This window comes from Hemiscyllium ocellatum, chromosome 12 (assembly GCF_020745735.1).
Source record: "Hemiscyllium ocellatum isolate sHemOce1 chromosome 12, sHemOce1.pat.X.cur, whole genome shotgun sequence".
Lineage (NCBI taxonomy): Eukaryota > Metazoa > Chordata > Chondrichthyes > Orectolobiformes > Hemiscylliidae > Hemiscyllium > Hemiscyllium ocellatum.
In genome coordinates this window covers 39,153,933-39,174,172 of record NC_083412.1, presented here as the reverse complement: position 1 = coordinate 39,174,172, position 20,240 = coordinate 39,153,933, and the positions used below count along the sequence as shown (strand labels likewise).

Genomic DNA, 20,240 nt, shown 5'->3' with positions numbered 1-20,240 from the left:
TTTTCAAACAATCACATTCATTATGAATGCCACCAGTTGGTGGAGCGATGAGTGCGCATGTGCAGGAGCCGGGTTTTGTTAACATTAATACTAATGTCACAGTGTTGTCTGCATATGTGCCATGACGTGGAGGTACCGGTGTTGGATTAGGGTGGACAAGGTCAGAAGTCACATGACACTAGGTTATACTTCATCAGGATTATTTGAACCACAAGCTTTCAAATTGCTGCTCCTTCGTCAGATGAGCTAAGAGTTTTGTCATAAGGAGGGGGAAAGATCACTCCTTTGACAGCTGCAGTTAGAGGGAGCAGCAGTGGGGGACAGCCTGAGCAGCAGATTTGGCTCACGGCCACGGTGTGCATGTCTGAGTGTGCGTCTCTCCCCAGCAAGGCAGCAGCAACAGGCTGAATGCACTGATGGAGTGGTGGTCAAGCATCCCCGAATTTAATCACTCAACCATTGACTCCTTTATTGGCTTTGAAGACAAGTTCTGGACTTCCCTCCCTACACATCCCGACCTTCCAACCTCTATAAGATGCTCCCCAAAACTTATCTTTCTCATCGACAAAGTCTTTAATCATCGGACCCATCATCTTCAAATCTGGTTTGGAGTCAAATTTTGCTTTAAAATGCTCCTGTGAAATGTGTTTCATTATTGTAAAGGTGTATGTAAGTACATGGTGCTAGCTTGTTGGTTGTATCATCTCTTGCTTTAATGAAGGGAAATTCTAATTAGCCCACTTTTTGATCATGAACCATTCGTAGTCAAAGGCAGATTTGAACAGCGTGTGTGCACATTTGTCTTCACTTTGATGGAAGTTGTGCGTTTTGGGTATAGAAACACTCCAGATTTGTTACAGACTTTCAAATAACTGGATCTAGTCAACTATCAGTGATAAGCTGTCTGTCTATCCCTTCAACAAAGGAATGCCACATGACACATAACAGCATAACAATGGGAGAGTGGAGAGCAAAAAAAATCAAAACTAGTTTTAAAAATATAAGACCTGGCACGACCACCAATTGCACTCCAATAGGGTACCCAAATTTAGAAAGAAAATATGCATACTTTAATATGCTCAGAAAATAAAACCAGCAACAAGCCATTTTACAACATCAGGCCAACAACTGGGAACAGCATGAGAGAAATTAGACTTTACGCTCTGCAAGATTTTCTAACCATTATTTTAAATGGTTAGAGAAACATGCAGAGTTGTGTTGCCAGCATGAAAGCTCCTCACCAGGAATGCCACAGGGATATTCCCCCTGAAAGGTTATTATAGCCTCATTAGGGAGCTTTTAGTCCAGTCTGGCTCATTAACATCCGTTGATTATTTCCTGCTCCCTACTCCTTTTGTTTGAAAAGGTCTGTTAAATTCCAATGGAACGAATTTGAAGAATTTACTAAATCTGACACATAACGTATTCAAGACCAGGGTCTTGCAATAGTTTCTTGAACTGACAATATGACCTTGGTGATTGAACCATCAGGAGCAGATTGGAACTTCTCAACAATGCTGGGCTTTGCCTGTGGTGATAGTGGGAAATGGGCATTGTTATTTTCAGTCAAAGAAAAATATTCGACAAGAGCGCATATCAGGTTGCAGATGCAGCACTGCCTCTTTGATGCTACTGTTGAGGATGGATTCACACTCCAACAATGACTCTGATTCAGTAAAATTACACCGAGAAAATATCTGATGGTCCTTGTTTGTTTATATAAAAGCTACGTTGAACATGGAAGGATCATAGAAACAGTCCCCTACTTTCAATTGCAAAGTATAGAAAGAAAATGGATTTAAATGTTTCATTCATTTGACTGGTGGAAGTTCAGACACAGCAGCATGGCGAGTGAGCAGTGTGGAGAGTGTCACTTGCTTCAATTTTATTGGATGAAAAAGCCTGGGGCTTGAAGCTTTAAATAAACTACAAAGTATTGCCTGCAACCCAAAACAGCAAGCAAGGATCTGTCTGTGACTCACTGAAGTATCCCTGTGGCTCAGTTGGTATCTCTCTTACTTCTGAGTTGGGGATTGTGGGCTTAAGTTCTACTCTAGTACTTCAGCACAGAAACCTAGGCTCACACTCTAATGCAGTATTGAAAAATGCTGCACTGTCAGAGGTAGCATCTTTGGGGTGAAACATTAAATTGTTAGGCAAAAGTGGATACTGCAGATGCTGGAGATTAGAGTCAAGATGAGAGTGGTGCTGGAAAGCACAGGTCAGGCAGCATCCAAGGAGTGGGAAAATCAAAGTTTCGGGCAAAAGCCCTTCCAGCACCACTCTAATCTTGACATTAAATTGCTATTCTGTCTATCCTCAAGTGAACGTAAAAGATCCAAATACAATATTTTGATGGAGAAATATGCCTTGTATCTTGGCCAATATTTATTCCTAAACCCATGGCACCTTACTGTTTGTGGGCAATTATTATGTGAAAATTGGCTACAAATTACTCTGGGATATCCTGAGATCATGAAATGCAAGATAAATGTGTAAATTTTAATGAATAGAAAAGTGCAAACAGTTGCACGCATCCATAATGTGACAGAAGTGTTTAATAGGAACAGACCCAAAGGAGATGCCCACGAATAGGTTTTTCAAGTTGCTCTGCCAACCTGTAGACTGAGTCCCTTTCTTTCCTGCATTTCCTTTTCCCTACAAAATCTTCTCAAATCGGAATAGGTGTATCATGTGCAATGCAAAGTGCCATGATGTGCTAACAAGCCGACACAAGATTGGGTGAAGTCAAGTTAGACCTGTGCAAGCAACAGGGCAGCTCAACAATGTTGGCCTCATTGTAGCTATAGAAGGACTATATTACTGCTCATGACATGTTATATTGATAGTGAGGCAAGTACTGCTAATACTTCATTTGATGCAGAGATTTTATGCATTGTAATTATAAAATATTGTTTCTGGTGTTCTAATGTCTGACAAAGGGATCTGCTTATCAAATTAATTTAAAATAAACATACCCTCACATGTCTTCAAATTATTGGCTCAAGTTCACACTTGATAAATAGACACATTAAGAACATTATGACTTTCGCAAGAATGAAAACAAAACAAGTAGGATCCTCCAGGAAAAAGTGATCATAGCACACCGGAATTTCAAATTCAGTTTGAGGATGACAGATGAGACATCCACATTAGCAGTCTGGCGTTAAACATGAGGAAAGATTTGTCCCTTGTGGGTCAAGTGTGACTGGGCAGGAAAACTGAAAGGTAGGACAGTCAATGAGCAATGGCAGATGTTTAATCAGAAATGCATTTCCTCCCAAATAAAATATATTCCAGAAAGGTAGAAAGAGGTGTAAAACCATCCATAGCTAAGCAAATAAGTTAAAGATAACAAGAAAACACATGCTAAAGACATACCATATGGCAAAGGAAGGGGCAGGCTGAAAGATTGGGAGACTTTAAAAGATCAACAAAGTTTTTCCCACAAAGTAATCAAAGGAGCAAAGGTAAATTATAGAAGAAATCTAGTGTAAAATCTAAAAACGGATAGCAAAAGCTTCTATGAGTAAATAAGGAAACAGAGGAGCTGAAGTGACTATTGGAGGATGAGAATGGAGAGTTAATATCAAGGAGCACAGAAATGGTGGAATTGCTGAATCAGTATTTTGCCTTAGTTTTCACTGTGGAGGACACAAGAACCATCCCAATAGTAAGAGGTAATGCAGAGGTTATAGAAAAGGAGAAACTGAGAACAATCAGCACATTTAAATCATTCTACATGACTGGGCAATTCCACTTTATACACGATTAAAAACTCATGCACTCCTGATTGTACATGCCTTAACATTTCGATCAAAAACAGCGAGCAATTAGCCTAAGTTCACATCATTACTATGAATTCTACGTAGATGCCGTCAGCAAAGGCAAACTGTGCAGCCTGCAGATTCTAATTTAATGATTTTCCCACTTAATTGGGCATGTTTAAGATGCCAGAGAATATTGAAGGTTTGCCCAATAGTAAAAGCAGGTATGTTGTTAATACAGTAAACCAGGGTTATGTGCTAAGCAAAATGAAAACAATTACTACGAGTTCCAATAACCACAGCTGTTATATTGATTAGCATAGTTTACACTGTAAAAGAGGAAATCGTACATCATTTAAACAGAGATTTATCCAGGCCGACATTTTAGAGAATTTCATTAAAATGCTGATTGCTTTATTGAAGCCAATCAACACACAAAAACGCACTATAAATGGCAGAGAGTGATTCCTTTGTTCAATGCTCTCTGAAATGCTGGTTCTGACCTTTATTATTGGAAGCCACGGTCTGTTTTGACACTGACAAAGTGCTGAGCAAACTACTGGAACTGAAAGCAGACAAGTCCCTAAGTGTCCTACATCCTAGGGTCTGAAAGAAAGTGGCAGCAAAGACAGTCAAATCCATTGGCTGTTATATTCCAAAATTCCTTTGATGCAGGTTCTACTGGATTGGAAAAATACAAATATACTGCTCATATTCAAAAGGCAGAGAAGCATAAAGTTGGAAACAATGGACCAGTAAACATGTCATTAGGAAACTGTTATAGTCCTTTATGAAGGAAGTAATAACACTGGAAAAGTCTGCATCTGAGCCAGCGTAGTTTTATGAAGGATAAATCATGTTTGCTCAATTTACTGAAATTCTTTGAAAATATAACAAGCAAAGTAGATAATGGGGATCCTGCAGATCTAGTATATCTGGATTACCAGAAGGCATCTGATAAGGTGCTGCACAAAAAATTAATATACAAGCTAAGATCACCTGGGTTAGGAATAATGTATCAGCTTGGACAGAAGATTGGCTAATAAAAAAACAGAAGCAGAATTGGGATAAATGGACCTTTTGCTAGTCGGCACGATGTAACTAGAGGGGTACCACAGGTTTGATCCTTGTGTCTTAACTATTTAGGAATCTACACAAAGGACTTGGGTGTATGGATACAAGGTAATATAGCCAAAATCCCAGACAACATTAAATAGGTGGGAAAGTAAGTTTGAATGAAAAAATAAATTTACAAATGTAAATGGATAGATTGAGTGAATAGCCAAAAAATGAGTGCATTTGAGGCAGTTCACAGGAGGTTCACTCAATTGATTCCAAAGATTAAGAGTTTTGTCTTCTGAAGAGACATCAAGTAGTTTAGATCTACACTGTCTAGAGTTAAGGAGAAGGAGAGGTGATCTAGGTCAGTACATAAGATGCTAAAGATGATTGACAAAATAGATGTACACAGGATGTTTCCTCTTATGGGGCAATCTCCAATGGAAGATCATAGTCCATCATTAAGAGGTAGCAGATTACATCAGAGATGTAGGAGAAATTACTTCTCTCGAAGCATTATAATGAATGCCAGGACATTGTGTAAATTTGAGGAGAAGACAGGCAGCTTTTTAATTAGTAACAGGTTGAAGGGTTATGGGGAGTGAGCAGGAAAGTGGAATTGAGGCTGAAATGAGATCATCCATTAGCACATTGACTGGCAGAGCAGGCTCAAGGGGCTGTCCTGCCTACTGGCATTTAGGAGAAATAATATTCTTGATACAATTCTAAGTGATTTAATTAACATGTATCCAATGTCACAATTATATCCACACTAAATGTTCAGTCACCTTTTCCCTTTGTCTCATGATTGGCCTGTAATCAATTCCTGGACATTATAGTTAACTAATATTTAAAGGGTACATTTCACATTAAAAGTTTCTGGTTTCTGTCAATTGTATGCAACAGAGCAACTGATTTAATTAAGATATTACAGAAAAGCAAGGTGGTGTACAAATGTAATCAGATGTTCCCAGATCTCATGTTTACAAAAGACCGATCTGTATGATGAGGGAATCGTATTAACCAACAGCAATTAACATCCCTGATAATTTAAATAAATGCAGTTGCTTCTGTCCTGAGTATTAATAGCTGCCACAGTTTGTACGGTAGTGACAAATAAAAGCTCCCAAATAAACTTTTACTGCTCACTGCTTGATCTATCAGAAAAGCTATCAATCCAACATTATCACATGACCTGAATTACTTAAGCGCGGTGCACAGTATACATACATAGAGTCGGAGATATACAGCACGGAAATAGATCCTTCAGTCCAACGTCCCCATGCTAACCAGTTATCCGATATAAATCTAATCCCATTTGCCAGCATTTGGCCCATATCCCTCTAAAACCTTCCTATACATATCCAGAGATATTGCAACTAATGACGAGAGCCTGACAGAATCTTGGTTTAAAATGAAATGTATTATATATTGTCCACATTCTGTTAACAAATGAACAAACAGCATCAAAACATCCTCACAGAAAATATGTTGTACTGGGTTAAATGTAGCAACCCTCGGTTATCCAGAAACATACATTGTAAGACAAAGCAGAAAAATAAAGTTTATGACAATCTCAAAACAGTTGGAAACATAGATGGGCATAGAAAGTACACGACTGACATGAGAAAGGAAATTAGAAAACCAAAGAGAGAATCAGAAAAGTATTTGCTGGTTGAATTAAGGAAACTACAGTGTACATAACAGTACATTAGGATCAAAAGAATGACTGAGCAATTGATTATAGATCGAGAGCAGGAAAATCGACAAAGGGCTTTTGCCCGGAATGTCGATTTTCCTGCTCCTCAGATGCTGCCTGACCTGCTGTGCTTTTCCAGCACCACACTCTTGACTCTAATCTCCAGCATCTGCAGTCCTCACTTTCGCCTAATTGATTGCAGATGTCCACTGTAATTTGTACAGAAAATGTGGGCAGGGCTCTGCACTAACAGTTTGTTTTTGCTTTCACAAGGAGGGATGATGCAGATATTCTAGTTGAAGAGGAGGAACTTGAAATATTAAAAATAAGCATCATATGCAGAGAAATAACAAAGGGACTGGACTCTGAAGATGGATAAATCACCAGGACGTGATGAATAGGCTGAGAAAGGAAGTCAAGGAGGAAATCTTGGTGCTGAGGGGCTTATTTTCCAGATTGAATTTCATTTGCCACTTTTCTACCCACACAACCAAACCATGGATATTTTCTTATCGTTAACAGCCTTCCTCTTCATTATCAACTATGTGGCCAATTTTTGTGTCATAATTTTCCACTCCTCATAAGAGATCAGATGATTGAAGGTCTGCAGACATCAATTATTCAAGAAGGGTGTGAGTGAGAATTTGAGTAATTAGAGACTGGTCAGATTGATTTTGGTGGTGGGTTGAATCAACATTGAGAGATAGGACTACCTAGGCACAAATGGGCATGTTTTAAAAACTTCATTCAATTTCTTCGAGGATGTAACACGGTGAATTGATGAGTAGATGTGTAGATGGATTTTAGTGAGGTATTAGTTAGATATCACATAGCCGCCTGCTCAAAAAGTTATAGACCCTGGCATAAACAGCAATGTAGCAAGAAACTGAAATGGATGAATTTTGTTGCAAATGGAAAGCTGCTCCCAGTGGTATTTCACAGACCTCAATTTTGGATCCCTTGCAGTCTGAGGTATATATTAATGATTTAGACTGAAATGTGGTAGGTTTGATTGGGAAGTTTGCAGATGTCACAAAAATTAGCTACATAGCTGACAGTGAACCGTGGGAAATGGAATTCAATCTGGAGCAATGCAAAGTTACGCACTTGGGGAGGGAAAACAAAGCAAGGGAATGTACAATAAATGGGATGGTATTGGGAGAGGTAGAAGCAGTGAGATATCTTTGAGCGCAGGGACACAGATTCTTGATGCAAAAGAATTAGGAAATTGATTCCCAAGTCTATTTTGGTACATCTCTCTGCGCCTGATCTCCGACTCTGCTGCAATTAGAGGAAGACAAGTGAATACTATAAGGATATATAGAGCTTATCTACACAGTGGAAATCCTGTTGGTAGCAAATGTGTTGCTTATTGCTCTTAGCTTCTTCACCTTGGTTGAAAACTTTGCCCACATTTCACTTGACTGCACATAGGTTCAAGCTATTTACCAGCCTAACTACTTCAGTTGGGCTGATACAGCAAGTGGATAGGGTGATTCGTGATAACCTGCCATCTGGTTCTGGTCCATCTATTTTGAGGTTCTTAGTAGGGAAGTGAATCTGTGGTGGTAATTGTACCTCTACAGGGTACTTCGATTTTCTAGGCAAACATACACCATTACTGACATAAGGTCAGCAAAACAATCCCAGAATAATAATACCTTAAGGCTCCCAAGAATGTACATGGTTTAAAGCGATGAATATTTAAACCATAAAGTTGAACAACAGGGGAGGCACCACAATGTCCTCAGATTAGGAATATAGAAAATCAATGCTCATGTGAAGAGGTGGGGTTGGCTGCCCTATTTTTAGCTTGCCATTGATTGATTGCAACAAATATTTTTGTTTTTTTGGCACAAAGCAATCACATTTCAATTAAATTAGGTTAAACAGATTGAAATGAAAGAGAGCCATTTCCAATCTTTTCCTGAGTGAAAGTAAGTGGAGTTTTACTAACTTGAAAACACAGGAAAAAAATAAGAAATACCAAACACAAACAGAGATAACAAAGTTATTTTTAAAAAGAAAGAGGTGTGTGCAGGGGTGAGGGTACCTAGAGCAACAGGGATAACAAAAGTAAATACAGAGTTACAAATCTCAACAGTCTGTTAGATTGTGAGAATGAAAAAGACCTGAATCCAACTGTTTAACTTCTGCTTATTTCTTTCATAATGACAAAGGTGTGGATAGTATCATTCCAAATTGCTTTCCCTGGTTAGTTCCCGAGCTTGACAGAGAGGGGGAAGCGGAAAACTATCTGTGTCCTTGCTGTTACCAGTTCATGTTGCTTTCTCCTTTGTTGCTTAAAGGCTTTTTTTTTAGATTACTTACAGTGTGGAAACAGGCCCTTCGGCCCAACAAATCCACACCGACCCGCCGAAGCGCAACCCACCCATACCCCTACATTTACCCCTTACCTCTTACCCCTTACCACTATGGGCAATTTAGAATGGCCAATTCACCTGACCCGCACATCTTTGGACTGTGGGAGGAAACCGGAGCACCCGGAGGAAACCCACGCAGACACGGGGAGAACGTGCAAACTCCACACAGTCAGTCGCCTGAGTCGGGAATTGAACCCGGGTCTCCAGGCGCTGTGAGGCAGCAGTGCTAACCACTGTGCCACCGTGCCGCCCGTAAACAAGGCTGTTGTTAGTATTGTTTTCCTTTGCAGGTAATGGTGCCTGTCCCATTGATTCATTCCAAATTGAATAGGTATAACCAACCTTTCATCTTTCAATGCAAGCTCATCATGCATGCGGGAACAAAACAAGGGATACAATTTCCTTGAAGCCGTGCTCAGTTTCAGTGCCTCCTGATTAAAATGATAACTACAATGCAGCCAATTGTATATATTCCTAAGTTGCTCGGCTCATCAGGTGATCACAGTTGCCATTTTACATGAGTAGTGACCTTTCCAAAAAAAGTTTTTATTTCAAAAAAGTTAGAAGTATTAAAGTGAAATGATATAAGTTGAATACAAATAGTCCATTGTAACATCAGCTATGATTTCTTCGGGAGACCATGTTTTTTTTTAAATTCATTCACAGGATGTGGGCATCACTGGCTGGGTCAGCATTTATTGCCCATCCATAACTGCCCAGAGAGCAGTTAGGTGTGTCAACCATATTGATGTGGGTCTGGAGTCCCATCTATTCCAGGCCAGATAAAGGCTGCAGTTTCCTTCCTTAAAAGGACACTGGTGAACCAGATGGGTTTTTACAACAATTGACAATGGATTCTTGGTCATCACCAGATCCTTAATTTCTGATCTTGATTTTTTTCCTATTGAATTCAAATTCCACCATCTGCCATGGCAGGATTTGAACCCGGGCCCCCAGACCATTACTTGGGTCTCAGGATTAACAGCCTCGCGATAATACCCCTTGCCCATCACCTCCCCTTTGGAAGCCACTAAAACCAACACATTAATGTGAATCCTGTGGCATAATAACTCCAGGCCTAGTACCTTAGTGGTGTGCCAACAATCAACCTCATGAAGAATGCTCACATTGAAAAGCATTAGAAGAATGCCAGCCACTGCAGAAGTAGACCCCAACAAGGGATTATACTTTCAGGCAGTAGAATTGCAAAACAGGAGGAAATATTCAAAAGTAACAGTATCTCCCCACTCTTCCCAAAAACATAGTATAGCAGCTGAATTTGTGAAGAGCATCACAACAGCAAGTTGAAGTGATTTTCCTATGCTATAATCCTCATTAATTAATTAAAGTACTCACGGCTAAAAATAAATGACATTTAACCCCAGATTGCAAAAATCTTTATTGCTTAAATTTCTGTTGTCAGGAGACTCAATTAGTGAGTTTCAGCAATTGCTTATAATTGATCTTTATGTCAACTAACACCTATTATTTTCAACTTCAGAAATGCAACCTGTAATCTACCCTAATTTAATGCTTTATCAAGGCTCTCTGTTGTACATAAAACAACCTTCTTTATTGTGGGAGGAAGAGAGGCAGATAAAGCCAAGCATCTAAAGCTGCACAACCTCATTTCCTTGTACAATGCAAATGCAAGTATAAAAGTGCCTCTGGCTAATGTTTTCCTTATTTTGTTTCATGTGTGATACTAACAAAGCTGTGGTTAACTACCATCCTATGGTCTTAACGAACACATTATCAGATCTCTACCTGTAATCTTTGTGATTTAAAGAAAGATCATTCTTTAGATGGCCAGCATTTATTGCCTAACCTTACGTGATCCCTAGTTAAGAGTCAACCACATTGCTGTGGGTCTGGAGTCCATCTAGGCCAGACCAAGCGAGATGGCAGTTTCCTTTCCAAAAAGACATTACTGAACCAGATAGGTTTTTCCTGACAATGGATTCATGGACATCATTAGATCCTCAATTCCAGATTTTTACTGAATTTGAATGCTGCCATCATTGTGATGGGATTCCAACCTGGGTCCCTAGAACGCTACTTGGTTCTTTGTTAAATTATGGTATCAAGTTGGTTGAGTTTTCAACTAGTTATTCTAAATTCTGTTTTCTTTTGTTTGTGTTTCAACTGTAGTGGTTAAATAAATTCTGTTTTGCTTAAAGCCAAGTGGTTTGACCATCTGCAGCATTCTTGGAATATCCACTTCACATCTTCCTTTAAAATAAGAAAAGTTAGGGTCTAGGCTCCCTTCTTGAAATATTTTGAGGGGGGGTTCTGGCCTGGTCCTTAACAGATTTATACCAAATGTTTCATGTCCTTGTAATTAATGTAGCATTACTGTGCAAGGAAATTTGAGTTTGCAAATATAATAGATCATTTCTGACAACCATTAAATACAAAATGTGCTCAACTATCGTACATACTATTGAGTTGTAAGCCCAAACTTCACTTCAGTGATCCAAACAGTATAAGATCAAGCACATTAGGGCAGGTCTGAGCAAGTATTGCACTTCTGGAGGAGCCATCTTTCAGAGGTGTCTTTAAATTAAGGACCTGGCTGGTCTATCACAGAGTCATCAAGACGTACAGCAGGGAAACAGACTCTTGGTCCTTGCCGACCAATTATCTCAACCCAAACTAGTCCCACCTGCCAGCAACCAACTCATATCCCTCCAAACCCTTCCTATTCATATACCCATCCAAATGCCTTTTAAATGTTGCAATTGTCCTAGCCTTCACCACTTCTCTGGCAGCTCATTCCATACACGTGCCACCCTCTGTGTGAAAAAGTTGCCCTGTAGGTCTCTTTTATATCTTTCCCCTCTCACCCTAAACCTATGCCCTCTAGTTCTGGACTCCCTGATCCCAGGGAAAAGACTTTGTCTACTTATCCTATCCACGCCCCTCGTGATTTTATAAACCTCTATAAGGTCACCCCTCAGCCTCTGACATTCTAGGAAAAAGGCCAATCCTGTTCAACATCTCCCTGTAGCTCAAATCCTCAACCTTGGCAACATCCTTGTAAATCTTTTCTGAACCGTTTTGAGTTTCACAACATCCTCCCGACAGGAAGGAGACCATAACTGCACACAATATTCCAAAAGTGGCCTAACCAATATCCTGTACAGCCGCAACATGATCTCCTAACTTATGTACTCAAAGCACTAACCAATAAAGGAAAGCATACCGAACGCCGCCTTCACTATCCTATCTACCTGCGACTCCATTTTCAAGGAACTACGAGTCTGCACTCCAAGGACTCTTTGCTCAATGACACTCCTTAGGACCTTACCACTAAGTGTATAAGTCCAGCTAAGGCCTGCTTTCCCAAATGCAGCACCTCACATTTTTCTAAATTAAACTCCACCTGCCACTTCTCATCCCATTGGCGTATCTGGTCAAGATCACGTGATCTCAAAAGATCCCATGGCTCAAAGAAGAGCAGGGGTGCTCTCGATGTTGCAGCGAATATTCATTCCTCAACAATCAGCACTTGCTCTCGGTGGTACGTGGCTAGTGACAAACATATGCTATATTTTGTCTGAATAATTAAAAAATACTTTGGAAGGTCAGAGGTTGTTTTGGGGCACCCTGAAATGCAAGTTGTTTTATTTCCCCCCCTCCCCCCATACACCAAGGAAAAAAAAATGAAGACAGGTTCCACTGGACCCAGCAGCACACATTGCCACTCAAGTCCGAACTTACAGGTATTCCCCTGGGAAGTTTAAATGTGAGTAGAACAAGGCTGTATCGGGTTTCTGCATGGTAGTAACTGGTGACTCATGAGGAGGAAGATATTGCTGGTTGGACGGTCTGAGTGCATCCCCACTTGGTTGAGAAGTATGTAGTTCTAGATGCCTGCATTCTGCATGTTGGAGTACAACACTTTAACGGTATCAAGCGTAGGTGCAGAGATTGGCTGGTGCAGCAGGCAGAATGATACTGTTGGCACCTCAGTTGCAGGAATTCACTACCAAAATAAGTTGGTGACTGGAGGACAGCTTCATACCATGGAACTGAGCATGGAACAGCTCGATTGGTATCCGCATTAGAGGGTACTTTTGGAAGATTAAAAGCAGTTTATGCTTCTATGGTGTTGTGGTGTGCCAAATTGTAGATGGTGCTCCCTTCCTGCTTTGAAAAGCTCATAATATTCCTGATGAAGGGCTTTTGCCCAAAACGTCGACTCTCCTGCTTCTCAGATGCTGCCTGACTGCTGTGCTTTCCCAGCACACTGAGTGACTCTGCTGCATCTGCAAGCCTTAACTTTCTCCTAGTCATAACTGAGAGTCAGTTAAGCACTCATTGATCTCAGAACCGTCATTAGATCTCATTTCTTGTAGACATCTAAAGCTGACCTGTGTGCAGTACCAGTGTTATGGTCAGACAGACAGGGGTGATCATGCTGTTATCCATCAAGAAAGCATCATGTGCTCCATCTCCATTAACCATACAGGTTTCTGCATATGTGTTAGAAAGGAAGCAGAACCCATTTGACCTTGCAATCACACAATATCAGCAATATCCAGTGGGACTACATATTGTGAACGTAGACCATTTTGGCTTTGGCTTAGGCATTTACGGCGCACAGTCATTTTTACAGTTCTCAGAGAAGAAGCATATGACTAATCTTATGAACTTTCCTATCAAATACTGATAATAAAGGAAAAGATTCTGTAATAAATATCACTTGGAATACACTCAGCATTTTACATGGTTATACTGCACTAGTGGGCTTGCAGTTGCAGATCTGGAAAAGGTGTGGAATTGGTTTTATGTGCTGGCGTGAATAAGAGTTTTCTGAATTTTTTGCAGACAAGAATAGTGAGGATGAATAATTGAGTGAAGATATAAACACCACTTTTTAATAAATTGGATAAGGTGGCCAAGAAAAGAGACTCTTTGAGAACAACACCATTTGCAGGTTGGATTCGGCTATCCTCAACAATCTCTTCCAAGTAGCTGCTGCTCCTCTAACTGATCACCTCCTTATGCCCTGGGTATCTTCCTGCTTTCAGACCTCTTAAAGGAAGCCTCTGAGCTCTGGTAAAGCTGTGCTACAAGTAGCATGCAAACACAATCCTCAAATTCCAGTGGGAGGACACTGCAGTGAATTGATTGCCTTCCTGATGTTGGCCTTCAGTGCACATCTTGGGGAAACTGTGCAGAATCAAGCCTTGGCTTTTTCAAAAATCATCTTCAGAAAAGGCCTTTCTGCATTAAGAAGTGAACTCCTCAAATTAAAATGAAAATTGAAACGTTATCTTGAAGTGAAAACATCCCAGTGACTATCAGAAAAACAAGCATTCACTTGTTTCACGTGCTGACAAGTTTTATGTTGAAAGAAGAAAATGCTTTCCTGTTGTTATGGGAAGAATATTGAGCAAGGGAGCATGAATGGCCTAGAGTGTGGAATCAATGGCTCCGTGGGCTTTGGAAATCTGAGTGCACTGTCTTACACTGCTTTTCATGACACTATTGATTGCCCATCAGGAGGGTCACTGCATGCTCCAGCAAACAACGTACTGAAGGTTAACTTAAGGTACATGCACCTGTGCAGCTATGATTTGCTAACAATGAGAAGTATGCAGGTTTTGTCTGCATATTCTGATCTGGAGGGATGAGTGCCACAGATGCCAAGTGTCTACGTGGCTGCCTGACATGAATGAGCTCTCTTTGTCGTTTCACAGCTTTTTTCTAAATGATAAACATGCAAAAGAATTTTCAATGACAGAAACATTTGAGCAGAAGTCAAAGTAATTGGTAATAATAGGGAAAATAGGTTTTCAAATATTTGTTAAAAATAAAGTTGCAATTGGTACTATAATTGGCTATAATCTAAATCTTTTGCCTGTTTAGCCACATCCTTCAAATGCCTGTTTTACTAGACTGACAGATAATACAGCACAAATGAAACAAAAACAATGGACAACTTGCCATTTGATACATCTTTGCCTCTTTTGCACATGTTTGCTCATAATTAAATAGTGCTGCAAAAGCCTGTTAGAAACTGTGGCAAGGAGTTAGCAGAGATCCAGATTAATGAATCTCTGCCTAGTACTGACACTGGGTATTATACTCGAGCAAACAATGCACGTTGAGAAAGCCACAATGTATTAATTTCTGTATTAAAACATAATTCCAAAGATTAATAAATAAATCTGGATATTGAAATCCATGAAGAACCAAACTATATACTCTGTTTATGTGATCTTTACATATAATGTCAACTTTCACAAGGTAATCCAACCTCCTCACAAAATATATGCCAATACTAAATTTCAGATACATACATGCTTTCATTGGGTGAGATGCTGTCATTCAAATAAGATCCATTTCTGTTTTCCATCTCTGCTAGCCTGCAATACAAAAATCAACAGAAGCTAAACAACTTAGCTAAAATATTTTGCCATTTAAAGACTTTGAAACAAAGCCCTCAGAATATAATTATTCCACAGTTATTAAGTACTGATCTCATCAGGGTTTGCAAAGGTTAAAAGGAAAAGACAGGCATTCAGAATACAACATGTTCATCATTTGAGTAAGCCTTCCTCATACAACTAATAAACCTGGCATCAACCTTTCATAATTTGGGGATGACTGAGCTCTCCACCTAATTCCCACGTAGGAAAGCACAGGAAAGATCTATTTTGAAAACAATAATAGCTAATTTTGTAGTACCTTTAACAGAATGAATCATCTCCAGAAGCTTCACAGCACAATACCAAATAAAGGATGTCACTAAGCCACATAGCATTTGGTCCATTGATCAAAATCTTGGTCAAAGAGGTAGTTTTAAAAAGGAGGAAAGCGACATAGAGAAGCAAGTGTACGGAGGACATTGAAAGTTTTGCCCAGTGAAGGCATCATGACCAATGGTGGGCCAACTACATTTGGGAATACCAAAGAATTAAATGGTGACAGGAATTTCGAAGGATGACGGGTTGCAATAGATTTCAGAGATTTATGTATTTTTTGGAAGGGACGCTGTTTGGAGAAATACAGATATATTCATTGTACTAATGGGCTCTCAGTTTGGTGACACACACTTTGGGTTAGGGATTTTGTGTGCACGCTCTCTTTTGATACCTGGTGTCAGGAGCAGTGTAGCTCAAAATACATGGATTTTCACAGCTGTAAAAGAACCAATTACTGAAAGAAACAGCAGGGAAGTGAAAAAAAAAGAACAACAGTCAGCAGCTCATAATTGGTGGTCAAGTCAAAATAGATGTGCATTTTCCACTCCTTGCTTCTCTGGAAATAAAACACAATTGGAATGCTTCCATTCTCTGTTTCAACACCATGTAACAGCTACAGAATTAATTGAAACACCTAAGCAAATAAGACCAGCAATGCTGCTATCAGTGCTGTGGAAAGGGTGCCATCAGCTGTACTGCAGTCTAGAGCTCACTGAGGAGCAGAAAGGTCAGACAGCAGAGATTATGCAAGTTTTGAAGATACACTTAGAATCATAGAGATGTACAGCATGGAAATAGACACTTCGGTCCAACCTGTCCACACTGACCAGATATCCCAACCCAATCTAGTCCCACCTGCGAGCACCTGGCCCATATCCCTCCAAACCCTTCCTATTCATATACCCATCCAAATGCCTCTTAAATGGTTTTTATTGTACCAGCCTCCACCACTTCCTCTGGCAGCTCATTCCATACACATACCATTCTCTGTGTGAAAAGTTGCCCCGTCGGTCTTTTTTTTATATATCTTTCCCCTCTCACTCTAAACTTATGCTCTCTAATTCTGGACACCCCCACCCCAGGGAAAAGACTTTGTCGATTTATCCTATCTATACCCCTCATGATTTTATACATCTCTATAAGGTCACCCTTCAGCCTCCAACATTCCAGGGAAAACAGCCCCAGCCTGTTCAGCCTCTCCCGATAGCTCAAATCCTCCAACCCTGGCAAATCTTTTCTGAACCCTTTCCAAGGTTGACCCCTATAATGACATTACTTAGGAACTGTGCATATTCAACAAGTAGACAGGGCAGAGGGAAATGATTAATCAGTATGTGACCACGTTGATATATCTAGCTGAATATGGAGAATGGAGACAACTCAAAGATAATTTCATTAGAATAGAACTTTCTTAGGCATATGAAATGCAAGAGCACATTCATGAGAAAGGTGAAAGTTACACTATTGACATGTGCAAAAACTCTGCAATTGTCAATCATCAGCTAGAATGCATTAATGGTAGATTAGAGAAGGGGATTTGTATTATGCCGAGTGATATTCAATGAAAACAATGGGCAGGATGAAATTATCACAGAGGATGATGCACAAAAGAAAGGATGACTTATTCACTGGAGGAGTACCGGACAATTGGAGGAAGACAAATGTCGTTCCTCTGTTCAAGAAAGGGAACAGGGAAATCCATGGAAATTACAGACCAGTCCGCCTGACGTCTGTGGTAAGCAAGGTACTGGAAACAATTCTGAAAGATAGGATTTATGACCGTTTGGAAAAACACAGTTTGATTAAAGATAATCAGAACGGCGATGTGAGGGGTATGTCATGCCTGTTCTTGGGCCTCTGGTCTTTGTAATTTTTATGAATGACTTGCATGAGGAAGTGGAAGGGTGGGTGAGTAAGTCTGCCGATGACACAAAGGTTGGTGGTGTTGTAGGTAGTGTCAAGGTCTGTTGTAGGCTACAGCATGACATTGATAGGATGAAGAGCTGGCTGAGAAGTGGCAGATGGAGTTCAACTTTCTTAAATGTGAAGTGATTCATTTTGGAAGGTTGAACATGAATGCTAAATACAGGGTTAAAGACAGGATTCTTGGCAGTGTGGAGAAACAACAGGATCTTGGGGTACACGTACATAGATCCCTCAAATTTCCACCTAAGTTGATAAGGCCTGTTAAGAAGGTATATGCTGTTTTGGCTTTCATTAACTGAGGGATTGGGTTTAAGAGCTGCGAGATTTTGCTGCAGTTCTATAAAACCCTGGTTAGACCACATTTGGAATATTGTGTCCAGTTCTGATCACCTCATTATAAGAAGGATGCAGATGCTTTAGAGAGGGTGCAGAGGAGATTTACCAGGATGCGGCCTCAATTGGAGGGCTTGTCTTATGAAAAGAGGTTTAGTGAGTTTGGGTTTTCACACTGGAGAGAAGGAAGAAAGAGAGGAGACTTGTTAGAAGTGTACAAGGTAATGAGAGGCATAGATAGAGTAGATAGCCAGAGACTTTTCCCCAGGGCAGAAATGGTTGTCACAAGGGGTCATAATTTTAAGGTGATTGAAGGAAGGTATAGGGGAGCTATCAGAGGGATGTTCTTTATGCAGAGAATGGTGGGTGTGTGGAATGCACTGCCAGTGGTGACAGTAGAGTCAGAGACATTAGGGATATTTAAGCGATTGCTGGACAAGCACACGGACTGCAGTAAATTGAGGGGTGTGTCGGTTAGGTTGATCCTAGAATAAGATAAATGCTCAGCACAACATTGTGGGCTGAAGGGTCTGTACTATGCTGTACTGTTTTATGCTCTATGTCCAACATGGAGAAACTATGCTCTCATTCTAAGAAGCTGAGAAACTGAAGCAAAGCAAGCAAATAAAGATGACTGCTGCAGAGATATCAGTCTGTGATTCAGATGAATCAGCTTACTTTGTACAACAGGTTGGTATCATCAGGTCTCAGGGTAATATAATTGGTTCATGGCTGTTAGAATGTTGACTTCAGAAGGAGAGCATCAAGTGAATATAAACTGTCAGATAAACACTGATGCTTTGCACAACATCATGAGTTTTGCTGAACTGTGCAAAGTTACTCAAGTTTGAAAACTCAAACTGAAGCCCTTGAAGATATGTTCAAGGATTTTTGATAGAACTCATCCCAAGAACAAACAACACTGAAGGACCAGTGCAATGGGTAGAATGAAAATCTGGAGTTCCAAATAGTGAACAACCTGCTTATCTCAGCTGAAGCAAGATCAAAGCTTGGACTAGTCACTCTACATATGCCAGACAAAATTGCAGGCCACTAAATTGATAACTGCTGAACAGATCCTACAAGATCCAGTTCTGAAGAAGGGTCACTGGACTCGAAACATTAACTCTGCTTTCTTTCCACAGATGCTGCCAGGCCTGGTGAGTTCTTCCATCAATTTGTGTTTGTTTCAGATTTCCAGCATCAGCAGTTCTTAATTTTATATTAGATCCTAAAAGATTACTCTGATGTATTCCTGATTCATATAATCTGAAAAGAAGTGAGATAAACTCAGCATCTCCTGATAAGAGTTCTGGCTCTCCTCACGTCCAGCCCAAAAGGAGGAGATAGAAACAGTTGAAAACAAGGGAGTAATCAAGAAAGTGACAATGTCTACTGTCTACTACCTGGATTAGCAGCAGTGATAACACCTTAAACACAGTATGTATAGATTCAAAGGTTCTCAATAAAGCTTTGAAAGATCACATTACCCAAGTCAGCATTGAAGAAAATTTGGCACAATTGGCCAAGTTTTGTCTTGACTTTGTTGGAGAATGGTGATCAGCAAATTAAGCTAGATGAAATCAGCAGCTTTTTAACTACATTGTTAGCACCACTTGGGAGATAGATGGTTGTTCATGTCATTTGACATTTCATACAGTCATAGAGTCCTAAAGCACGGTAGGACTCCTAAAACAGACCCTTTAGTCCAAACTGGTCCATGCCGACCAAAATAATCATCCAAGCTAACCCCATTTCCCTTCCAAACCTTTCCTACTCATGTATTTGTCCAAATGATTTTTAAATGTTGTTAATGAACCCACCTCAAACACTTTCACTGGCAACTCATTCCATATGCTTGGTGTTAAAAAAAAAGTTGCCCCTCAGATTCTCTTTTATTCTTGCCCATCTAACCTTAAACTGATGCCCTCTAGTCCACAATTCCCCAACCCTAGGGAAAAGATGGAGTGCAATTACCCCATCCATGCCTCTCATGATCTTATACACCTCTATGAAGGTCTCCCTGAGTCTCCTATGCTCTCAAGAAAAAAATCCTAGCTTGTCTAACCTCTCCCTATAACTCAGACTATTGACTCCAGGCAACATCCTTGTAAATTTCTTCTGCACTCTTTCCAGTTTGTAACATCCTTCCAATAGCAAGGTGACCAAAACTGAACAAAATACTCTACATGCAGCCTCACTGATGTCCTGTTTAACTGGAACATAACTTCCCAACTTCTATACTCAATGCCTGACTGATGAAGGCCAGCGTTCCAAAAGCAGCCTTCAATGCCCTGTCTACCTGTGACTCCACTTTCAGAGAACTGTGAACCTGAACTCCAAGATCCCTTTGGAT

The 20,240-nt window shown here is 40.2% G+C and overlaps 1 protein-coding gene across 8 annotated transcripts in view; it reads right to left on the bottom strand.

The window, feature by feature from the left end:
• dmd (dystrophin) overlaps positions 1-20,240 on the bottom strand; it is a 1,983,095-nt gene that overhangs the window by 40,234 nt on the left and 1,922,621 nt on the right. For all 8 annotated transcript variants that reach the window (XM_060833515.1, XM_060833512.1, XM_060833514.1 and 5 more), the window contains one exon: positions 15,221-15,286. In XM_060833515.1, coding sequence (XP_060689498.1) covers positions 15,221-15,286 — 66 coding nt within the window. The remainder of the gene's footprint in view (positions 1-15,220; positions 15,287-20,240) is intronic.